General features: G+C 48.8%; 1 protein-coding gene across 1 annotated transcript in view; it reads right to left on the minus strand.

The window, feature by feature from the left end:
• Positions 1-8,773: 8,773 nt before the first annotated feature.
• Positions 8,774-19,553, minus strand: part of ITGB5 (integrin subunit beta 5) — a 58,341-nt gene continuing 47,561 nt past the window's right edge. The window contains exons 11-15 of the mRNA XM_066323089.1: positions 15,491-15,713; positions 14,688-14,791; positions 11,138-11,254; positions 9,874-10,040; positions 8,774-9,363 (exon numbers count right to left, since the gene is read on the minus strand). Of these exons, the coding sequence (XP_066179186.1) occupies positions 9,268-9,363; positions 9,874-10,040; positions 11,138-11,254; positions 14,688-14,791; positions 15,491-15,713 (707 nt within the window). The 3' untranslated portion in view covers positions 8,774-9,267. The remainder of the gene's footprint in view (positions 9,364-9,873; positions 10,041-11,137; positions 11,255-14,687; positions 14,792-15,490; positions 15,714-19,553) is intronic.

Below are 19,553 nucleotides of genomic sequence, written 5' to 3' on the forward strand. Positions count from 1 at the left end.
CCTCCAGGTCCATGACTTGGGCTCCCTTCCGTCAGGATGAGTGGTCAGGACAGGAGAAGAAGCACACTGGATTGCTGGGCACTGACACCAGCCTGGCTCAGGTGGTCGTTGCATTCTTGCTCCTCGTGAAATTCATTCTTCATCAGTTCATGTCATTGCTGTTACTTCCTGCAACATACAACTCACACCACAGGTTATTTTTCCCCCAAGGTTAAATCTCCTTGATTTACACACTGGAGCTCCCCATCCTTCTTCATCACCCACCAAGTACATCCAGCTCCTTGGGCAAAGACAATCCCACAAATGAGCTTGCCTTTTCCCACGAGAGGAGAAATCCACACTTCCCTGTGTGTGTAGGGACCTTATCTCCTCCCACAGTGTACAGGGGTTTAGTTTGGGCAGGACCAGGGCGGTTACCAGATCCCCTGATGTTGACCAGCCAAGTGGCTTCTGCTAAATTTGTGTCCTAGTGCTCCCATGCCCAATTACCTGATACTCTTTACATAGTTCTCAGCAGTCTGTTATACCTTTCAGTCTTCCCAGAGGCCTGTGGATAATAAGGGATGTGATACATGCACTCAATGCCATGTTTCTTTGCCCAAGAGTTTTGAGGTTATTTTTAAAGGGAGCCCCATTATCTGACTCAATTCTCTCTGTAGTACCAAGCCGCCACAAAATCTGTCCCTCAAGGCCTGGGATCTCAGGGTCCCCCAGGCTGTGGCAATGGTTTACAGGGGATGTTTCCAGCCAGCCAGTTGTTGCCTCTGCCATGGTGAGGATGTAACTCTTGCCTTGGTGTGTTCATGGCAATGGCCCAATATAATCAATTTGCCAGGCCTCACCATTCTGGAACCCCAGCCCTCTCTTCCAAGGAGACTCCACTTGGGTGGCTCACTTGATTGCAGCACATCTCACATCCGTGCATAACCTGTGTGCCACCACTGGGCTGCCTTTGACCCCAGCTCATACTGAATTTCCAACATGTCTGATACAGCAGCACTCACAGGTGGTGTGACTTCATTCAGGCCCTGATAGTCCATGCAGCCTCCATCCCCCACCAGGCTTTCACACTGGCCATACGGGGCTGTAAAAGGGTGAGCAGGTCCTGCTGATCACTCCTTGGCTCTCCAAGGACTAATGGATGGAGGGTTCATGGATGGGGGTTGCAGAGTCTTAGTTGGTGAGATACTGCTGCTGGTGCAAGTCCTGGTAGCAACTGGTACTTGCTGGTCTTCATTCAACCTGCAGCAATCCTACAATAAAGGGATCTTCTGAGAGGCCAGGCAGGGTGGATAATTGTTTGATCTTTGTATTCACTGAAGCTGAACTAAAAGCCCACCAGTACCCTTTTGGATCCTTGAAGTATCTAGTCAATGCCAAGGATAAAAGCGGCCTCTGAGCTGGTCAAAGCTGCTTTTCCCACTTGTTTCCTGTTAAGTTCACCTTGGCCTCTAACACAGAGAACTCCTGGCCTCCCCCATCACTCCAAAGATCCAGATGGATTCTGCACTCCTGCGCATTGATGGCATCAATGTACAATGTGCACTGGTATCTACTAAAGCTTTACACTTCTGTGGATCTGATGTGCCAGGCCATCGAACCCACACAGTCCAGTATGCCTGGTCACCCCTGTCCTCCTCCTGGCTGGAGGCAGGGACCCTCTATTCCTGTTCCTGGTCAGAGTAGTCACTATCTGACCTTTGCGATGCCAGATCAGAAGTTCCCTCATCAAGGTGAAAGGAAGTGATTCTGCTTCTTTTATGTCTGGGAAATCTCTGATTGCCCTCTTGTCGCTCTGCGGCAGCTGCACTGGCAGTCTTCTTGGGTGACCCTTTAACAGCTTTCTTCCCCCTCAGTTCACGGACACGGGCCTCCAGCTTAAAGGTGGGTTCACCTACCCACTTCCTCATGTCCTCGCCCTGGTCACGCAGGAAGAACCAGAGCTCACCACGGGGCCTGCGCTTGGGGCTGCCCTTCCCCCTGACCGGGGAAGGAGAGGAGCGATCTCTTGGGCTGCCCCGAAAAGCTGGGCTGCTGGCTTGTAGGGATGAGGAGGTACCCAGAGTTTCTTCTACATTTCGGAGCCAGGACGACGCCATCTCCACAGTTGGTGTATCCATTTGTGGGTGGTACAGTGATACCAAGCTGCTGGAATATGATGCAGGGGCGCTTTGAACCACCTTCCTCCACATGGCCATTGTGCAAGGGGCATCCTCTGGATCTTCAGGGACCTTGACACTTCTTAGATCACTATAGACAATTTCCAGCACTGCTAATTCTCTCAGGTACTGGATACCTTCATCTGCAGTGGTCCACTTCCCTGGGGAGTTCACAAGATCTTCCTTAAACGGGTATCTTCCCCTCACGCTTGAGAGGAGCCGTCTCCAGAGGCTGCAAATTGCTCCTTCTTTCCCAATTCCTCTTTCAATTTCCCGATCTTTAGCAAGGGGTCCCAGCTGTTGGGCTTCATGACCTTCTAACTGCTGTCTGCCAGCCCCGTTATCCCAGCACCGAAGCAGCCAGGCAGAAATGGGCTCACCTGGCTGGCGGCTGTAATCCTTTCGCAGGTCTCGAAGTTCTGATGAGGTCAGCGACCGAGTAACTTCGGTTTCCTGCTTGATTTGCCTCACTCCTTTTGATTTCTTTGTTGAAGGACCTGCCTCTTGATCTAACCCCTCCTTTCCTACTGTTGCTTCCCCTTCTTCCTCTTCTTCTCCCTCCCTTACTAATCTCTGGTAAGGATGCGTAACTTGCCTTGTCCATTTTTTCGCTTTCACTTCTGGGGCAGTTACTGTAGCTGCTGTGGTTTGAGTCCCTGACTCAGCCATAATGTCCTCAAATGCAGTTTGTGTTCCTGCCTCAACTACAGTCCTCTGAGAGTACTGAACAGTGGCTCGGTAGGCACAGGCCAGGCCCCAGTACAGGGCGAGGAGCTGCTGGTGTTCAGTGGGGTGGGCCAGGCAGCCTTCTATCAGTTGATGGGTCAGTTGGTCAGGGTTGATCACCTGCTCAGGTGTGAAGTCCCAGGCAATGGGAGGTGATAACCGCCCTAGGAACCTGCCCAAATCCTTCCATGCACCTTGCCACCCAGGAACTGGATGCCTCAGGGCATCTTTCAATATCTCCTCACCTAAAGTTTGTTTTCTCCTAGCCCAGGATGATGCCAGATTGCATGAACTCCATAGCATGCCAACAGTATTAGCTAATATTATTAAGAGTATTAAACGGCTTACATAAGGATGAGCAAAGACCATGGGAGCCTGCATTATAAAAGCATTCACATCAGTCACAATCCCCAGAAGATAGCTTCCCCCACATAACAAGGCCGTCAGTGTAAAAGCAAAGCACAGAGCCATTGTTTTTGTTAACATGTTCCCAAACTCAACAAAATAAAGAGATAAGCAGTGCAGCTGACAAACTCTGTGTCCTGCACGAGAGCTTGCAACTCTATGACTTACTTTTTACTACAGCATGCAATATAGATTTAGATATACAGATATATATAACTGCCTTTATCTCAGCCCACGTTTGGGCACCAAAAAGGACTGTAGTGTGTTGGCCCTGGCCAGGCACCAGGTGCCCCCTGAGCCGCTCTATTGCTCCTCTTCCCAGCCGGACACAGGAGAGAATAAGATAGAAAACAATGCAGAGGTTGAGATAAGGCAGTTTACTAAAGCATGAAGAAGACAAGCAGAAGTTTGCACAGGCATAAGCAAAGGGAAAAGTCAATCTCTACTTCCCATCTGTAAGCGATGCTCAGGCCCTTCCCGGGAAGCAGGGCTTCAGCACACGTAGTGGTTGCTCCAGAAGGCAAACATTGGAGAGTAACAAATGCCTCCCTGTTCCTCCTCCCTCCCTCAGCTTTTGTCTCTGAGCTGACATCACAGGGTATGGAATAGCCCTTTGGCTAATTTGGGTCAGCTGGCCTGCTTGTGTCCCCTCCCAGGATCTTGCCCACTCCCAGCCCCTTGATGGGGGAATGTCAGGGGGACAGCTCTGCTCAGCAGCAGCCAGAGCACTGCTGTGGTGTCAACACCTTTCCAGCTCCCACTGCAAAGCACAGCACTGTGACAGCTGCTAAGGGACAATGAACTCTATCTCAGTCAGACCCAATGCATTCTCCAAGTAAGACTCTGTCAGCTGGCTCCACGCCTGGGGTGGGTTTGACAAGCACCTGGTACCAGCAACACTTTATATAACATTTTATATATGTGTGTACACATACACACACACACATGTATATGCACACACACATATATATAGGCATGCATATAAGCACAGAATCATTTAGGTTGGAAAAGACCTTCAGAATTACTAAGTATGTAGTTGTAGTCTGTGCTGCCATCCAGTAACCCTAGGAACTGAATGCCCGAAAGGAGGGTTGCTGCCTTTCTGAGCACACTGTTGTTCAAATACCTCCAAAATTAACCACGACCTCTTCACTCCAAGTCAGAAAGGGTTAGATTAGAATCATAAAACCATAGAAACATTTAGGCTGGAGAAAACCCTTATGATCATTGAATCCCAGTGTTACCCCAGCACTGACAAGTCCACCACTAAACCACATCCCATAGTGCTCCATCTACTTGCCTTTAAATACCTGCAGGTTTGTTGACTCCTTCCCTGGGCATCCTGTTGCAATACTTGAACACCCCTTCAGTGAAGAAATTTTTCCTAATATCCAATCTAAACCTTCCCTGGTGCAACTTGAAGCCATTTCCTCTTGTCCTAAATAATAATTACTGGTAAGTATTTTTGCTGCTTTACTAGTGACAATTTTATGGTGACTTGTAAAATTGAAGTGTAGACTTGCTACTAATATTCATTACTGCTAATATTGATTTCTGCTGCTGTTGAAATACATATTTGCTTGAGCTGGTTTTGGCTAGGATAAAGTTAATTTTCTTTCAGAACAGCTAGCACAATTTGGATTTTTGCTGGAAACAGTGTAGATAATAGAGAGATGTTTTAGTTACAGCTGAGCAGAGCTTACAGAGATTCAAGGCCTTTCCTGCTCCTTCCCACACCCCACCAGCAAGGATGCTGGAGGTGCACAAGGAACTGGGAGGGGACACAGCCAGGACAGCTGACCCCCACTGACCACAGGGATATCCCAGAGCATATGGCATCCTGCTCAGCACACGGAACTGGGGGAAGAGATAGGAAGGGGGGGTATGTTCACAGTCATGGTGTTTGTGGTCCCAAGTCACTGTCATGAAGGAGCTCAGTTTTCCTGGGACTGGGTGAACACCTGTCAGTCAGACTCTGAAGGAATGAATCCCTTGTTTTGCTTTGCTTGCATGCAGCTGTGAACTGCACTGAACTGCTTCTGGCATTGAACTTTTATCTCGAACCACATTTTCTCACATTTTACTCTTCCGATTCCCTCCCCTATCCCACCGTGGCAGAGTGAGAGGGTGGCTGTGTGGGGATGAGTTGTCAGCTGGGCTAAACCCACGACAGCCTTACAGTAGTTAGTTGTAGCATAGATACACTTGTTTTGCTAATCATCAGTATGCTTGCCTTGATAGTGGTGACTTGTAGTAAAATGCAATAAAGTAATTTAGGAAATAAAGCCTCCACGTCCTTGTGCGTGACAGGGTCCTGCAAACCCATGGCTGCAACTTTTGCCCCCACACAGATTGGGTGATCCTGGGCCGTGGCAGCTGAATGGACAAGTTTCTGATGGGCTGCATCCAGTGGAGACCAGCATAAACTAGTGGGCATGCAGAAAGGGACAGGATGAAATGAACTGCTCTGCTGTATAGTTTTGACTTTTGCAGGCTGGCAGTGGAGAGAAGAACAACAGTCAATTCTAGTTTGTGTGTTCAGGTATGGAGATGGTGCTGAGATAAGCTGCTTGGGGGCAGATGCTGGGAGTTACCTCACTGTGGCATTTCCTGCAGGCAGCTTAGTGATCCTTCTCTGAGCGCTGTAGCTCCTTGGCCTTCCACTTGGCTGGAGAAACGCAAGGTTAAATAAGTTCAAGAGTGCGGAGCATTCATCTTCCAGACCCTGGGCTTTGCCTTCAGCTGCCAAGCACCTTCTTAGTCCACTGTAAAGGGCAATGAGGATGCAGGCAGGCATGCCTCACTCAGGCTGGTGTCACACAGAAGGGTGTCACTGCATCTCCACGATTAACAAAACAAATAATGCTGCCACTGGCCTTGACTTCTCCCAAGGAATGGTGCTGTCTCCTCCTCCAGACCAGCAGCACAGGGAAAAGGCACTGGTGAGCCCCAGCAACCCTGCAGCAGCCGTCAGCTGTGGCTGGGGAAACAGGAGGAGATGATTTTGCTGGGGCATCCGGATTCCAGCTTGGCTAGACAAGCACTGACGTTTTTCCATCACATTTGACCCGTCGATGCCTTCTGCTGGAGCTTTCATTCAGGAATGCTAGCTGTGGTCAGGCTGCATGTATTTACAGACACAAATAAACTGCTGCTGACTGAAATACACCACTCCCATGACTGTGCTTGGCACTACTCTTGCAAGGGTAAAGGCAGATCTGCTTACCCAGTAACTGCAAAGCTTCAGCAGTGCTTCCTTACTTTTTTTAAGACGTAACCTTGTGGAGAAGCTGAATTTGGGGGGCTGCTTTGCACTGCTTGGGGCAGCACCACAGGCAGCACTGATAGCATCAACTTTTTGTACACTGGCTTGGTAGCCTAGCCTGTGGCCCCCTTCCCTTACTTATTTTGCCCCACATTGCTCCCTGCCTACTCTGCAGACCAGTCTGCTTTACAGCTGAGCTGTCTCCCTGTGCAGGGGAAGGAGGGCACTTGCAGTCCCGTCCCCAAGCCTTTTCTCTGCTTTTTTCCACTCTCCTTGCCCAAACCACCCCTTAGCAATGAGTCAAATCTTGGCTCCCTACAACAGCCTGGATTGCCCAGTCTCTCAGCCCTAACCCAGTGTTGTGGGAAATGCCACAGCACAAAGGTAATCTGCAAGAGTGCAAGGGAAAGGGTGGCAGGGGGCACTGCCTGTGCCTCTCCTTTCAGAGTGCAAAGGGGTGGATTTGTTTTTAAACTGCTTGGTCCCTCGCAAATTAACTGAAGCAGAACTGTATTCAGAGCATTTGCTGCTTTGGGTGGCAAAGCTGGTTTAAAGCATTCCTGCCCTTCCTTTCCCTGGGCTTTCCTTCCTGCTCCCCCTTTCTGTGCCTGGGGCAGTATGACTTATGTGAGGCAGTCACGTGAACCAAGCTAAAACCTGCTCTGTCTCCTTGTGATGATTATTTTCTGACTACTTGCTATTTTTTCTTTTGTGTCAGTGATGAAATCTGTCTTGCCATCTTGGCACGTGGCAATGAGATGATCACAAACCCCAAATTTGCCCCATTGATGCTGCTTCCTAGGTAGCAGGGTTAGTCCAAGGTATTCAAAATCCAATTTCTCAGCCTGCAAACTTTAGCCCGGGATTCTTTATTGTGCAGGAGATGTGGAGCTCTGAAGAGCTGTCCCTGTGCAGTACTCAGCCCTGTCCTGCTCCTCAGGGTGCTGTGGGGAGGAGGTGGCAAAGCCTCCAGCCCACCCACGGTGGACAACATGAAGGCAGCATTTAACCAGAGCCTTCCCCTGCACTTGTTTTCAGGATGGATGTATGCACCCTCCTCCCCTGCTAGGGCAGATTTAGTGAAATCAAGAGGAATGATGGTATAGAGTTCATTGGCTTGAGGTTTTGAGTTTTTAACCCCACCCGATCAGGATCGATGCCACCAATGCGCCACTTGCTGCCCTCCTAAAAATTCCAGTTCCAAGATATTTTTAGTATGGTCTGCTGCATTTCTTCAGTGCCGCTAGTTGGAAGAGGGGAGGGCATAAAGTTCTTGAAGGAGAGCTCTTTTTACTGAAAAAATAAGAGCTTCTGTTTATAGAGGCAAAAACACATAAAAAATAAATCCGGAAGGATGGGCCTGTGGCCTTTTTCCAATGAGAAGAGCAAGTCAAAACAATGAACACCATTTGTTTTTGCTTTTCCCTGGCAAGCTTCCTTCAGCTGACTATTGCATGATCTGTTCAGGGTGAAGAGACAAGAAAAAAAGAAATTTAAAAAAAGAGAAGGAAAAAAGAATCCAGGCAGTAGCAATTGCTCCAGCTTCTCTCTCCTGTGGCGGCTGCAGCCCTGTCTGTGTGGGTTTAAAGCTGCAGCTGTCAGCAGGGTAACCCAAACCCCAGCTCCAGAGGATAACAGGGCTGGGGGAACAGTTTGGAGGAAAAAATTAAAAAAAGCAAAACAAAAAGGAAAATATATGTTGTGAAGCAACAAGACTGGTCTTTATCCAGCTCCCTTTCCAGCCAAAAGCTCAGGGCTCCCCTGCTTTCCCAGCTGGGCTCCACTGGACCCCACAGCAACAGTGCTCTGGTAAAAAGTCAGAAGTCTGGATGAGCTGCTGTGTGCTCCCAGCTGCCCTCCTGTAGCCACCCGGGCTGGACATCTACTTGCACACCATAAGGAATGGATGTTTATATTCATTTCCTCAGGTTCAACTCCCTTTTCCTTGGTCTCCCACCAGTTTCCAATCTGTGTAACACCATTGGCTCAGAGCAGGAGCTCCCTGAGGCACTCCCTGCCCCGGGTCAGCACCAGTATATTAAATCAACACAACTTCTGTGGCAGTTCCTACAGCTCCAGCTCCAAGTTTTATAGCCACGCTTTGACTGATAGGCTCTATTAATAAATTCATCAGGCAGCACCACTGCTGCTGGCAGGAGGAGCAAGCCCCAGTTTTGGTGAGGGCTCAGCAAAGAAACAATCAACTCTACTCACAGCATCATATATGCACAACTGTTTTATTTCAGGGTTTATATAAAAAAAGAATTCCTAAAAACTGCAGAGCTTTTTTATCCTAATTTCTTACACATATGTTTCCAAGACCCTGTTTTCAAGCTAATTCCCCCCTTACAACTTGTGATGGAGTGGGTTCCCCTGATTTTTGACCTAGTCACCCTTTCTAACGGGATATGTCTAAAGCTGCAATATGGCACTTGGTTCACTTAGTTGGCAGGTTTAATACATCTGGAAAGCTGGGGTATGGAGATGCACACGGCTCAGAGTCCATCAACACAGGCAGACACACCCTGCCCTCACGTCTGTGCCTCCAGAATGAACCAGACCTTTCTCCTTACTGTGCAAATAACAGGCTTTGGTCATCGACCAGTCCCGTCGTAAGGGATCCTCGCCCCTGAGGAGAATCCCTCTTCAAGTGGGGAAGCAGCCCGGCCATTGAAGCGATTGTCCACGGCAGTGCCAGGCCCTGAGACCCCTTCAGTCAACTGTGCCATTGTATGACTTGTTGAGCTTGTTGAACGTGAACTCGACGTTATGCGTGGAAATGGGCTTTCTGTAGAGAGGATTGGATGCCTTTGGAGAAAGGAGCAGACAAGGAGAGCAAAGATGAGGAACGAAGTCTGTGTCTTGCTAAAAATACACCAATTACTTTGGTGACAGCACTGTGTTTGGCTTTGAGTGAACTGAACATTCAGATCCAAAAGCAGTGCTGTTTATCCAGAGTCGGTCCATTAGACCCTTCCATCCTGCCTGCAGGCAGAGGAACTGCCCTCCAGTGCTGAGCACCACCACCCAAAGCCTCCCAGAAGGGCTCCCTCACAGACCAATGTGGCTGCCATCACAATGCCCCCGACCTCCTCCAGCTCTGCTTGGAAATAGATGATGAAACCAAAGGCTGGGTATAGTTTTGCAAAGCATTTATAACTTGTCTAGGAGACGGCAGTGCAAGATGCTGGACCCTGAAGGCACCACAGGGCATGGACACCCACATCCCTCGTGCCTGCCACCCTTCTCCATCACTGCAGAGCTGTTTGCTGCCAGTGCATCCCCACAGCCCCCCGCACACCCTGACCCCAGGCTCACCATTTCATATCTGGCGCGGGAGCGCTCGCTCTGGAACCGGTCGAACTCCCGCCTGTCGTGGATGGTGACGAGCAGCTTCCAGAGAGCCAGCAGGATGATGCCAATCAGCACCACGCTGCCAATCACTGCCAGCACGATGGTCACAGCGCTGGGGGCTGAGCTGCAGGCTGGCAGGGAGGGAGGAAAGCTAATTAGCCTGGATCAGGATACCGGGATGCAATAACTTGGACTGCAGCCACTGAGCAAGTGACCTCAGGCAGCGCTAGCAGCAGTGGATAATTTTAAAAAAGCATCAGTCCCCTCTGAAATCAAACTGATTTTTTTTAATTAAATAAATTCCTGGCTAGAGGCAGGTCAAAGGGACACCTCTCATGGGTGTTGCCAGAGCTGGGATGTCACTTAGTAGGGCTGCAGTGCCACCGTCCAACAGTGATGCAGGGTTTTAATGCCAGGTGACCCATGTGGGACACAGAGCATTAAGGTGCCTCTGGCAAAAGCCAGCTCAGCTTCTCCCACACAGAGACAGGTGACCACAAAGGACTTTAAATAAGGACATTAACTGTCAGCTAATCAACTGGTCTTTCAATTAAGTGCAAGCTGCAGCACAAATGAAATAGAACATGAGGAATCTCAGTCTTTTCCATATTGGCCTGTGCCTCAGAGGACCACAGCAGATCACAAGAAGCTACTGCCAGATGCTCACCAGCTTGTCCTGCAACACCACAAGGAGTCTTCTTTGAGCAACTGCATTTTATGTGATTAATAATGCTGGGAAGCACAGCTATCTGCACAGCCTGGGAAGGGCACTAGGGACACCCAGCCCTACACTCCTGGATGGGAGGTCTTTGGCAGTGTGGAAATCCTTAGGTGGTGCAGGGCTTTCCCAACATCCTGACTTAACCAGCAGCTGCACCACGTATCCCCTTCTGATGTTTTTGCTCCCAGGGGCTTTATCTCCAAATCAAGCATGCTTTTTTGCTACTTAAATAGGCTCCATTTGATTCAGCCTCCTAAAGCTCTTCAGCCACTTGCTGGCAATGCTGATGGCTCAGGCGCAAGATTTACTCTCACAGTTCTTTTTTAAAAAGTTGGGAGCATTTGGAGCTGGGTTTCATTGCCAGAAAACACTTCCATTTAAATCACCCCAGTTTATCTGCTCACACATGCAGCCAGCCTTTCTGCAAGCCACCAGGCTCCCCAGCAGCCCATCACCTCTCCTGAGGCAGCCAGTGCTGTCAGACAAGAAACCCAAAGGAAGGCCAACCTGGCTCTTTGAGGACGGTGAGGTTGGATTTCCCACTGGGAAGCTCCAAGTAGGTGAACTTCATGACGCAGTTGTTCACTGGGTAGGCGCAGAGGATCGCGTTGGGGTCATCTGTTTCTGGAACCAGATCGAGAATCACAGGATTTTTTGTAAGTTTTTATACATTTTAAAAAATCATCAAGACTGCAGAATTTTTGTACCCCACTTTTTCAAAAAAATGCTTCCAACATCCTCTATTTTTTAACATAATTCCTCTTTATCAACTTGCAATGGTATGGATTCCCTGATTCTGAACTAGTCACCCTGTCTAACAGGAGATGTCTAAAGCTGCAATACAGGACTTGGTTGACTTACTTGGCAGGTTTAATATTAGGAATTAGAACAGCTCTTCCCTGCAAGATAAGTAGAGCTTTCCAGGGATGCCTGGGAGCAGAAGAATGGGGAGTAACCCTGGAAAGCAGCACAGTTTGATCACAACTCATACAAATTGTAACTGAGCAGCGTCCAGATTTACTGCTTGAGAAAATGTGGCACTTGGCAAATATCACATAGCAAACAGACTCAACCTCACACACACACACATTCCTCCTTCATGCAAGTCTGCTTTGGCAATAAATGCTGTTTTCTTCCTAATTTGCTAAATTTCTTGAAGAGTGGAAGGTGAAGGGAAAACAAGAGCCACAGACTCAAACAGGGCCAGCAGCAGCCCATGGCCAGCCCGTGCTCCAGCTGCACCAAAGGGCTCCAGCTCCGGGAACGGCTGAGAAGTTTGTTTTTAAAGAGGGAGATAGAAAAGGAGAATGGGAAGGAGGGAGGGGGAAGGGAGGAGTTGGCTGCAAGGACCATGTGTAGATGCAGGAGTTGCAAGAAATGAGAGGACTTCCTTCCCAGGGCCATGGGCCGTGTGTTTGTGTCTGACACACCACAGCACCAGCCTGGTCACTGTAAGGTGCTGCCTGGGGGAGGCTGCTTCACAGAACCAATTCAAGACTGAGCAAAGCCATCACCTAAGGTTTGCAGATCTAGGTTAAAGGGTGATTAAAGAGCTACTGCCCTGCACAGCCACAGCTCACGGGATGCCCCCACTGCGGGGACAGTGACTGGAGGGAGTTGGGGAAGCATCTCTGGGTGTGACAGGAGCACAGCTCTGCAAGTCTGCAAGGGCTGAGAGTTTCATGAGAGAGGAATTTGGGGACCCAGTGCTGCTGGCTGACAAAGACACGCATGACCTTGTCTTAGGCACCTGGAAATAGCTTTCCACAGCTCTCATATCCATGCCTGTCATGCTGAAAAATGATCACATTAATAGTCACTGCTATGGCAGCCCCTTTAGCTCTCTCCTGTCTGTTTGTTTTTCCTTTCAATGCCTTTGACCTGCATCCAGTTAAAAGATTAATAGCCCCCGTATCAACAGCTGAGCTCAGATGCAGCTGCCCTTCTGGTGAGTCCTGATGTGTTTCTGGTGTGGACAAACCTCAGCTGTTCCTACCCTCGGACCAGAAAACCTGCTCTACTGCACAGTGGTAGCACAGCATGGGCTGGAAAAGTGCTGATTATTACAAAGCAAAGTACTAATTCGATTAATACAGATAATACTTCCATGTTTCTTCCATGTTTTGAGTTGAGCAGCAGATCTCAGTTTCCTGTAGGTGTAGCTGCTTTCACTGTCTTCCTTGCACCATTATTTTGGTAAAAGATACAGTGACTAAAGTCTCAATAGTACTGATTTCTGTTGATTTTCACTAGGTTTCAGAGATCAACAGAGAGAGCTGTGAGGGCTCCACTGAGTTCTTCAGGTCCACGGATGTGTGCTGCTGCCAGGTCCAGCTCGGAGCAGGACCTGTCATGCTCCTCTGGCATTGGAAGTTCCTGTCTGGGAACTGTCAGAAATACAAAGGTAACACTGCAGAACCCAAGGAGATCCTGCAGAGCCCAAAGCAAGTCATACAAGCTTCTCATGAGGCAGAATTCTGGCTCATCAGTCCTCTGCTCTACAAAGCTTTGAAGCCCTGACTGCATCATGTCCAGAGTCAAAAGGCAGCTGGGATGTTCAAGGCTGTGCTCATTGCAATTTGATATTTAAGAAGATCCCTTCCTCCTCTGCCAGGACGGTAGAGATCTTATGTATTCTGAGACAAATATCAGCATTCTGCCTTTAGCAGGGACTTGTAATACATGCTAAATTATACAAAAGCACTTAAAAATCAGGATTTGGCCAAGGCTGCCTGTGAAGAAGTCTATAGTCCACAAGAGCTTTCTTTAGGAATGTTTTGCTTTACCTCTTTCTCTAGCAGCCCAGATCTCCAAGCCACAAAGTGCCTTGATCTCCCAAGATCTCAGCACTATGTGCAATCTGACTGTAATAGTTCAACAGAAGCATAAGTGTAATTCCCAGATATGTCTTAAAGCAGAAATCTGGTTGTTTTTTCTCTGAAAGCCATGCAGGGAGCTGACAAACTAAAGCCCAGCCTCACCTTCCAGGAAGCAGACAAAACAAAAGCTGGCTTTGGCAAAGTACATTAACCAAGCAGGAGGGATGAGCTTTGATTCCCAATATTTGCTGGCCAGACAGGCATTAGAAAGGAGCCTTGGCTGTTTTGAACTTCCAAACCTCTTGCACTCAGAGGTGCACTCCCTGCTAAACTGCAGGGTAAATGGAGAGAATGAGAGCAAGTTTCCCAAAGGGAAGGGTAGGAAACTCTACTAGTGATAATTTAAAAGCTGAACACTGGATGTGAGAGGAGTCAATAGGAAAAACATCATCTGCAGACAGCTTTGGAGGAAGTGAGGGAAAGGCTGAGCAAGTGTGGGACTCCCACCTCTATAAACTAAGGAAGAGGAGGAAATGCCAGATGCAGACAGTAACTTATCCCTGATTGATCTACATCCCTTCCTCCAAGAGATATTGCTAAGGCCAAGGTCAGGATTGTGATTAAATCTGTCACAAGTTTGGATCCCCTCTACTCCCCTAAATAGCAACCAGGGACTCCCAGAACATATCTCAAGAAGAGCAGGGAGAAAGTCATCTGCTGAGAGCTGCACGTGTGGGGTGACCCCTTAGAGGAGGACACAAAGGGCAGGAGATTGCCAGGGGGGCTTGTAACAGTCAGTTCCACTAAAGCAGAACTCGTTTTCAAAACAGCTTTGCTTTCTCTTACTAGCTCCCTTCTTCCAAGATGAAACCTCAGAAGATTAGAAAAATGCCCTTTTTTGGGATTATCCAAAAACAAAATGCCTTTTTTTGAGTTTGTCCTTTTGCACTCTCTCACGACTCATCTGTCTCATGTGACTTCATCTCTCAGCTTCCTGCACTGGCAGTAATAGTTAAATGTTATTTAAAATCAAGAAGTTTTTTTTACTTCAGTATGGATTACAGCCCAGACACAGTGTCACATACACCACACATACATATACTACCTACACACATACATTTCTAAATACCAGGTATTCCCTGAAGCTTTCTTTACAGATATGTCTTAGTCTGGTTAAGAAGAGTTCAATGCCACAGTCACCAGCTCCCACACCTGCAGTCCTGCTGCTACCAGCTTACCAAGAACATCCACAGTGGTGATGATCTCATCCTTGCAGTGCTTTTGGCAGGTTTGGTTATCAGCCAGTCTTCCTGAGTTAAACAGCTTGCATTCAATACAGTCCCTGCAGGAACACACACAGAGGGGAAGATTAAACACACGTCAGAAACTGCAGGAACACAGGGATTCAGCCCTTGGAAAGAGACTCCCTGGGTGCTGGTCTGTGGAGGCTGCACATCTGCACCACAAGGAGAGAGCAGCTTCAGGGCCAAGCCCCTCCATCACAAGGATGGGTTTAGTCTAGGCTTCAATGAAGGTGCAGGGCAGCTGGTAGGTTTGGGATCTGATTGCCCTTTGGATGTCAGGAGCTGCATGTCAGCTTCTGCAAGATCCATCCTGCCTGAGATCACAGCAGGCAGTGCTGCTGCTCTGTGCTAGTCAGGCTGATGCCTGGGGCACCTTCACCGCTGTGAGGCAGGGGCAGTGGTTCTGATTCCAGTCCTCCCCTCCTTTACAGCTCACAGCTCTCTGCACCCAGACATCTGCAACTCAGGGTGCAGCAAAACTGGGGATGCCAGCCTTTCCTCCAGAGTGATACAGCACTGGGAATGAACAGAGACATGAATCTCCATGAGCAATAGGGCAATAAGGCTTGCTGCTGTTCTCCTAGGATACTCTCAGGTTGCTGCTCTTAGCAGCAGTAGGCTTCCTGGGGGTGATCACACATTTAACACAGCAGGAGTAACCCCTCAGCTGAGAAACCCCCCAGGAACCAAAGAGCTTCCTACCGGTGAGAAATCCCTCCTGAACTGCTTGTGAGTACCTTTTAGTGCTGCAGACCCCTGGGCAGGTGGGACACTTCTCACAGGTCTCTCCGAAAGCGCCCGGCTCGGTGCACTGACACTTCCCGCAGACGCAGGCACCCCGGCCGCTGCACATCTGCCCGTCGCTGGACACACAGCTGTCCGTCTCCGTGGAGCAGTTGCAGTTGTCCCCGATGTACCCGGCGTGGCACTTGCACTCCCCGCAGTGACACTCCCCGTGACCTGAAGGTGGGAGCAGGGCAGAGGTGTCAGAGGAATTTGGGGCCACCACCGCCGGGTGCTGTGGTTGGGAGGGACCGGCAGCCCAGCAGGAAGAGCTGCCAGGAGACCTTACTTGGCAGGGCAACAAAAAGATGCTGAAGGGAAACATCTAAAGATCAAGTTAATATCCACATTTAGCAACAAAAAATATGTACTCACTGCTCTTCCAGCTTATAATTGCTCAAGACAAATGGGCACCTTCCCCTTCCTACTTTTCTATGAAACACTCTCTTATTTCTCTGTCTACATCGAGAGATATTAAGATGGGACTGGAGCAATGCTTCCTTACTGGTTTTGAGCCCAGAGTTTAGCAGCAAAAAGCCAAGCAGATCACCCACTCATAAAGTACTTCCTTCCCTTTCTTCTTAACAGTTTTACTTAAGAAGTTCTCTTAAAACCTTGAAAAAAATTATATCAACAAGCACTATTTCCTGTGTCCAAACAAGACCTCTATGTCCCAGCCAGAGCCACAAAAGTTGCTGGGACCAGCTGAGTCTCCCTCAGGGAGTAGCACAGGGCAGCTCACAGCAGAGATGGATGAAGAAACCAGTCCAGTAAGAGCTCTCCTCCACTGAAGCATCCCTTTGGAGCTACAGGGTTTAGTCAGGGGCTGAGAAAGTCAGCAGGCTCCAAGGCTGTCAGTGATAGTAGGTGGAGTGGTCGTCCACTGAGCAGCTGGTTTCAGAGAGGCATCTGTCTGCTGGAGAATGCTCAAATCCTTCCGTGGCCAGTCCCTAGGAAAAGGGATGCCTTTGCAGGCACAGTTTATAGAGCTGAAGGGTTTGTATACAAGGCTCATCAGCAGCCTAATTACAGCTCAGCTTTTCCACTGGAAAGAGCCTCGAGCACCCTAGACACAATAAATTATATACACGCTCCTTTCATCGACACAAAACATGCTCCTTTCATCAACACAAACCTGCTGATCTCCCTGCCTCTCCCACTGTGCCAAGCTTACCAGAGGCTGTGGATTGCCAAGCTGTATCCCTTGCCAAAAGTCACGGGAGTACCTTCTGTTTTCCTAGGCACCTCATATATCCTAGCATCTCACAAGTTGTCCTTCCACAGCCTCTTCTGCACTCCCAACGTGTGCTTTGGATCCAGCCTGCATATTCAAACATTCCTGGACAAAGGAGATTATATTTGCAAGATCTCTAGAGGTGACCTCCTTCTGTGCCTACATCTGATGGAGATTAAAATCCCTTGCTCTGCTGGCCTTCACAAGGACAGCCTTGCCCTTTCCCCAGACAGAGAGCTCTGGGTTTGAGCCCATGGGCTCAGCTACATCCACAGCTGCTGCTCTTTGGGGGCAGCTGAAGAGTGGGGACTCCCAGGACCACCACTTCACAAGCAAACCAAATGGGTGTCTGGCTTTTAATCACAATTAATTCAAGTGATTGGGCTCTCACACAGAGCAGGTTTGGTGCCTCCATGGCAATGCATGTGTCCAAATTTAGCTATAAACTATGGATTTCTTAAATGGCACTATTTCAAGGAATCCAAAGCAGCTGGCAATTAGTAAATGTGCTCAGGCTTGAATTTGAACTGCGAGGGCCAAGAGAAGCAAGCTGATGGTATTCATATCATCCCTCAGTTCTTGTAGAACACCACAAAGTGCAGCACAAGATGTGACTCCAGAGGAAATCTCTGTCTGAACCATAAAGTGTTTCAGTTTTTAAAGGCATCAGAGCTAGGTCATAGGAAGCTAGAAAGACTGCACATCTCTTCCAGCCCCTGGCAGGCTGGAGGTGGAGCCTGAAATTACTGTTCTGGGGAAGAGAAATGGCCATTTGCAAATAATGCATCCTATTAAACCACTGTGACTGGAAAACTTAAGAAACAGCATCTTAAAAGATGTGGGTTTTGTTTATTGACAGGGATGAAGAAAAAACTGTTCTGTATGAGGGTGACTAAGTGTGGGGTGTGAGCTTAAAATGTCAAAACACGTTGACATGTGTTTCCTGCCTTGGTCACACTGGCTTAGTGTGCAAGAAGTCACTGGCTGAAGCTCATCATGGTCAATGTGCCAAGAGCAGTAATTTCCATCTTGACCTTCAATGGCAAAGATGTCACAATCCTCACTGCTTCCATCAGCTTGAAAAAGTGGCCACTCCTGCAAGCACCATGAGCTACACTTCTGGTGCCATCCATCTCCCACACAGCCTGAAGACTGGAGAAACTCAGTGAATGAGAAACATTTGTTTTTCATATGGGCACAATAAGAGTTGTCCCACTTCTCAACATCCACCTGGAGCACCAGAGGCGGGAATACACTCCATCCTCTCGCTTGGGACACAAACTGAGAGGAGTCCTGAGGCAATGTGGCAGCGAGGCTTTTGGTGACAGTGACCCAGAGCTGTGGTTTGCAGAGTGTTACCCAGAACTCACATCTTGCAGCACAGTGTGCTGCCCGTTCCCAGCTCTCCCACGGTCACACACAGTGCTGATGTGGCTAAGCAGTCTCTGTGCCACCATGCCTGCAGGAAACCTTTCACCACTGTGCCCACGATGAGCCCAGTTTCACTTCCCAGTTTCATTTCCACGACAATGTGTCCTCAAGGAGAGTGTGCTTCAAGACACCTCTGCAGCAGCAGTAGTCTCGTGGGGCAGGACATCACCCTGGACTTTAACCCCCTTCAACCCTTTGAGTTTGCACATTGTCTGTTAAAGCTGGTTTGTGAAGCCAAAATACATTAATTATGTTCTCCAACCATAATAAGAGATGTTTTCTTCTGTTCCCATCTTTGAAATGAGACAAGCTTAGAAGTTTAAGAGATCCAGATCTAACTAGGAAATGAAATGCTCCCTCTGAATTTGATAACATATTTTCCAGCCAGCTCCTGACCTCCGGTGGGGAGCTAACAAAAAACACATGTCAGGAGGCTGCAGGAACCTGCTGGGAGGGTGTGTGGAGGAAAGCAATGCTTTTGTGGGGGAGAGCAGCCCCCAGACTGAGCTTGACTAGTCTGGGATCCCTCCAGGCAGGAGCCATGGGGTGCACTGCTCCCGAGGACACCACCAGAGTGGGCTGAGGCTCACAGCTCAGCTGGTGCTTCCACCTCTCCCCATCCCAAAACACACGCCCACCCCACTGCTGTGCCCTGCCTGGGCTGCACATCTCACTGCCACTCAGGCAGCTTGTGCCAGGACATGCAGCCATCCCCATATCACCCCAGCTGCCTCTGCCTCTCCCCCACTGTTCCCCCAGGATGGCAGCCACAGGCCAAATCCTCCCTGCCCTCAGCCTGGCACTGCCCAAACCCAGCTGTTCTTGTTGTTCCCAAGCAGGGTCATTCCTGAATCAGGATAGCAGCTTCTGGCAGCCGCTTCCAGCCTCTGACCCTGATTTCATCCCAGGCTGCGTGACAGCAGGCTGTGACCCTGCTCAGCAGGACAGCCCCTCTGCCCTCCACAATAACGTATGCCTTTTAGGAACTGCACCCAGAGCTCTGAAACTCAGTGCACTAACAGCTCTGTCACTAGGGCTTTTCATAAAAGGTGCTTTTCCTAAAGACTCCTACTTCTGGATGAAAAAGTCACATAAAAAATACCAGCCTTCTTTTGAAAAAAAAAAAAAAAAACTCAAACATGATCCTAGGTTTTATGGAGGGGTAGAAAGGTTTGAAAACAAGCCTCCTCCAAAGCTCTTTTTTTCCCCATGTTCTAAAATATTAAACTGATGGGCCTAACATACAATAAAAACAAGTCATGATTTTCAAGCCAGTTTAGTGGTTTCTGAGCACTCAGGAGGAGCAAGGTCATACCGTATTTTGTTCCCATTAAATCAAGCCACTTATTTTT

This window comes from Sylvia atricapilla, chromosome 7, assembly GCF_009819655.1.
Source record: "Sylvia atricapilla isolate bSylAtr1 chromosome 7, bSylAtr1.pri, whole genome shotgun sequence".
Lineage (NCBI taxonomy): Eukaryota > Metazoa > Chordata > Aves > Passeriformes > Sylviidae > Sylvia > Sylvia atricapilla.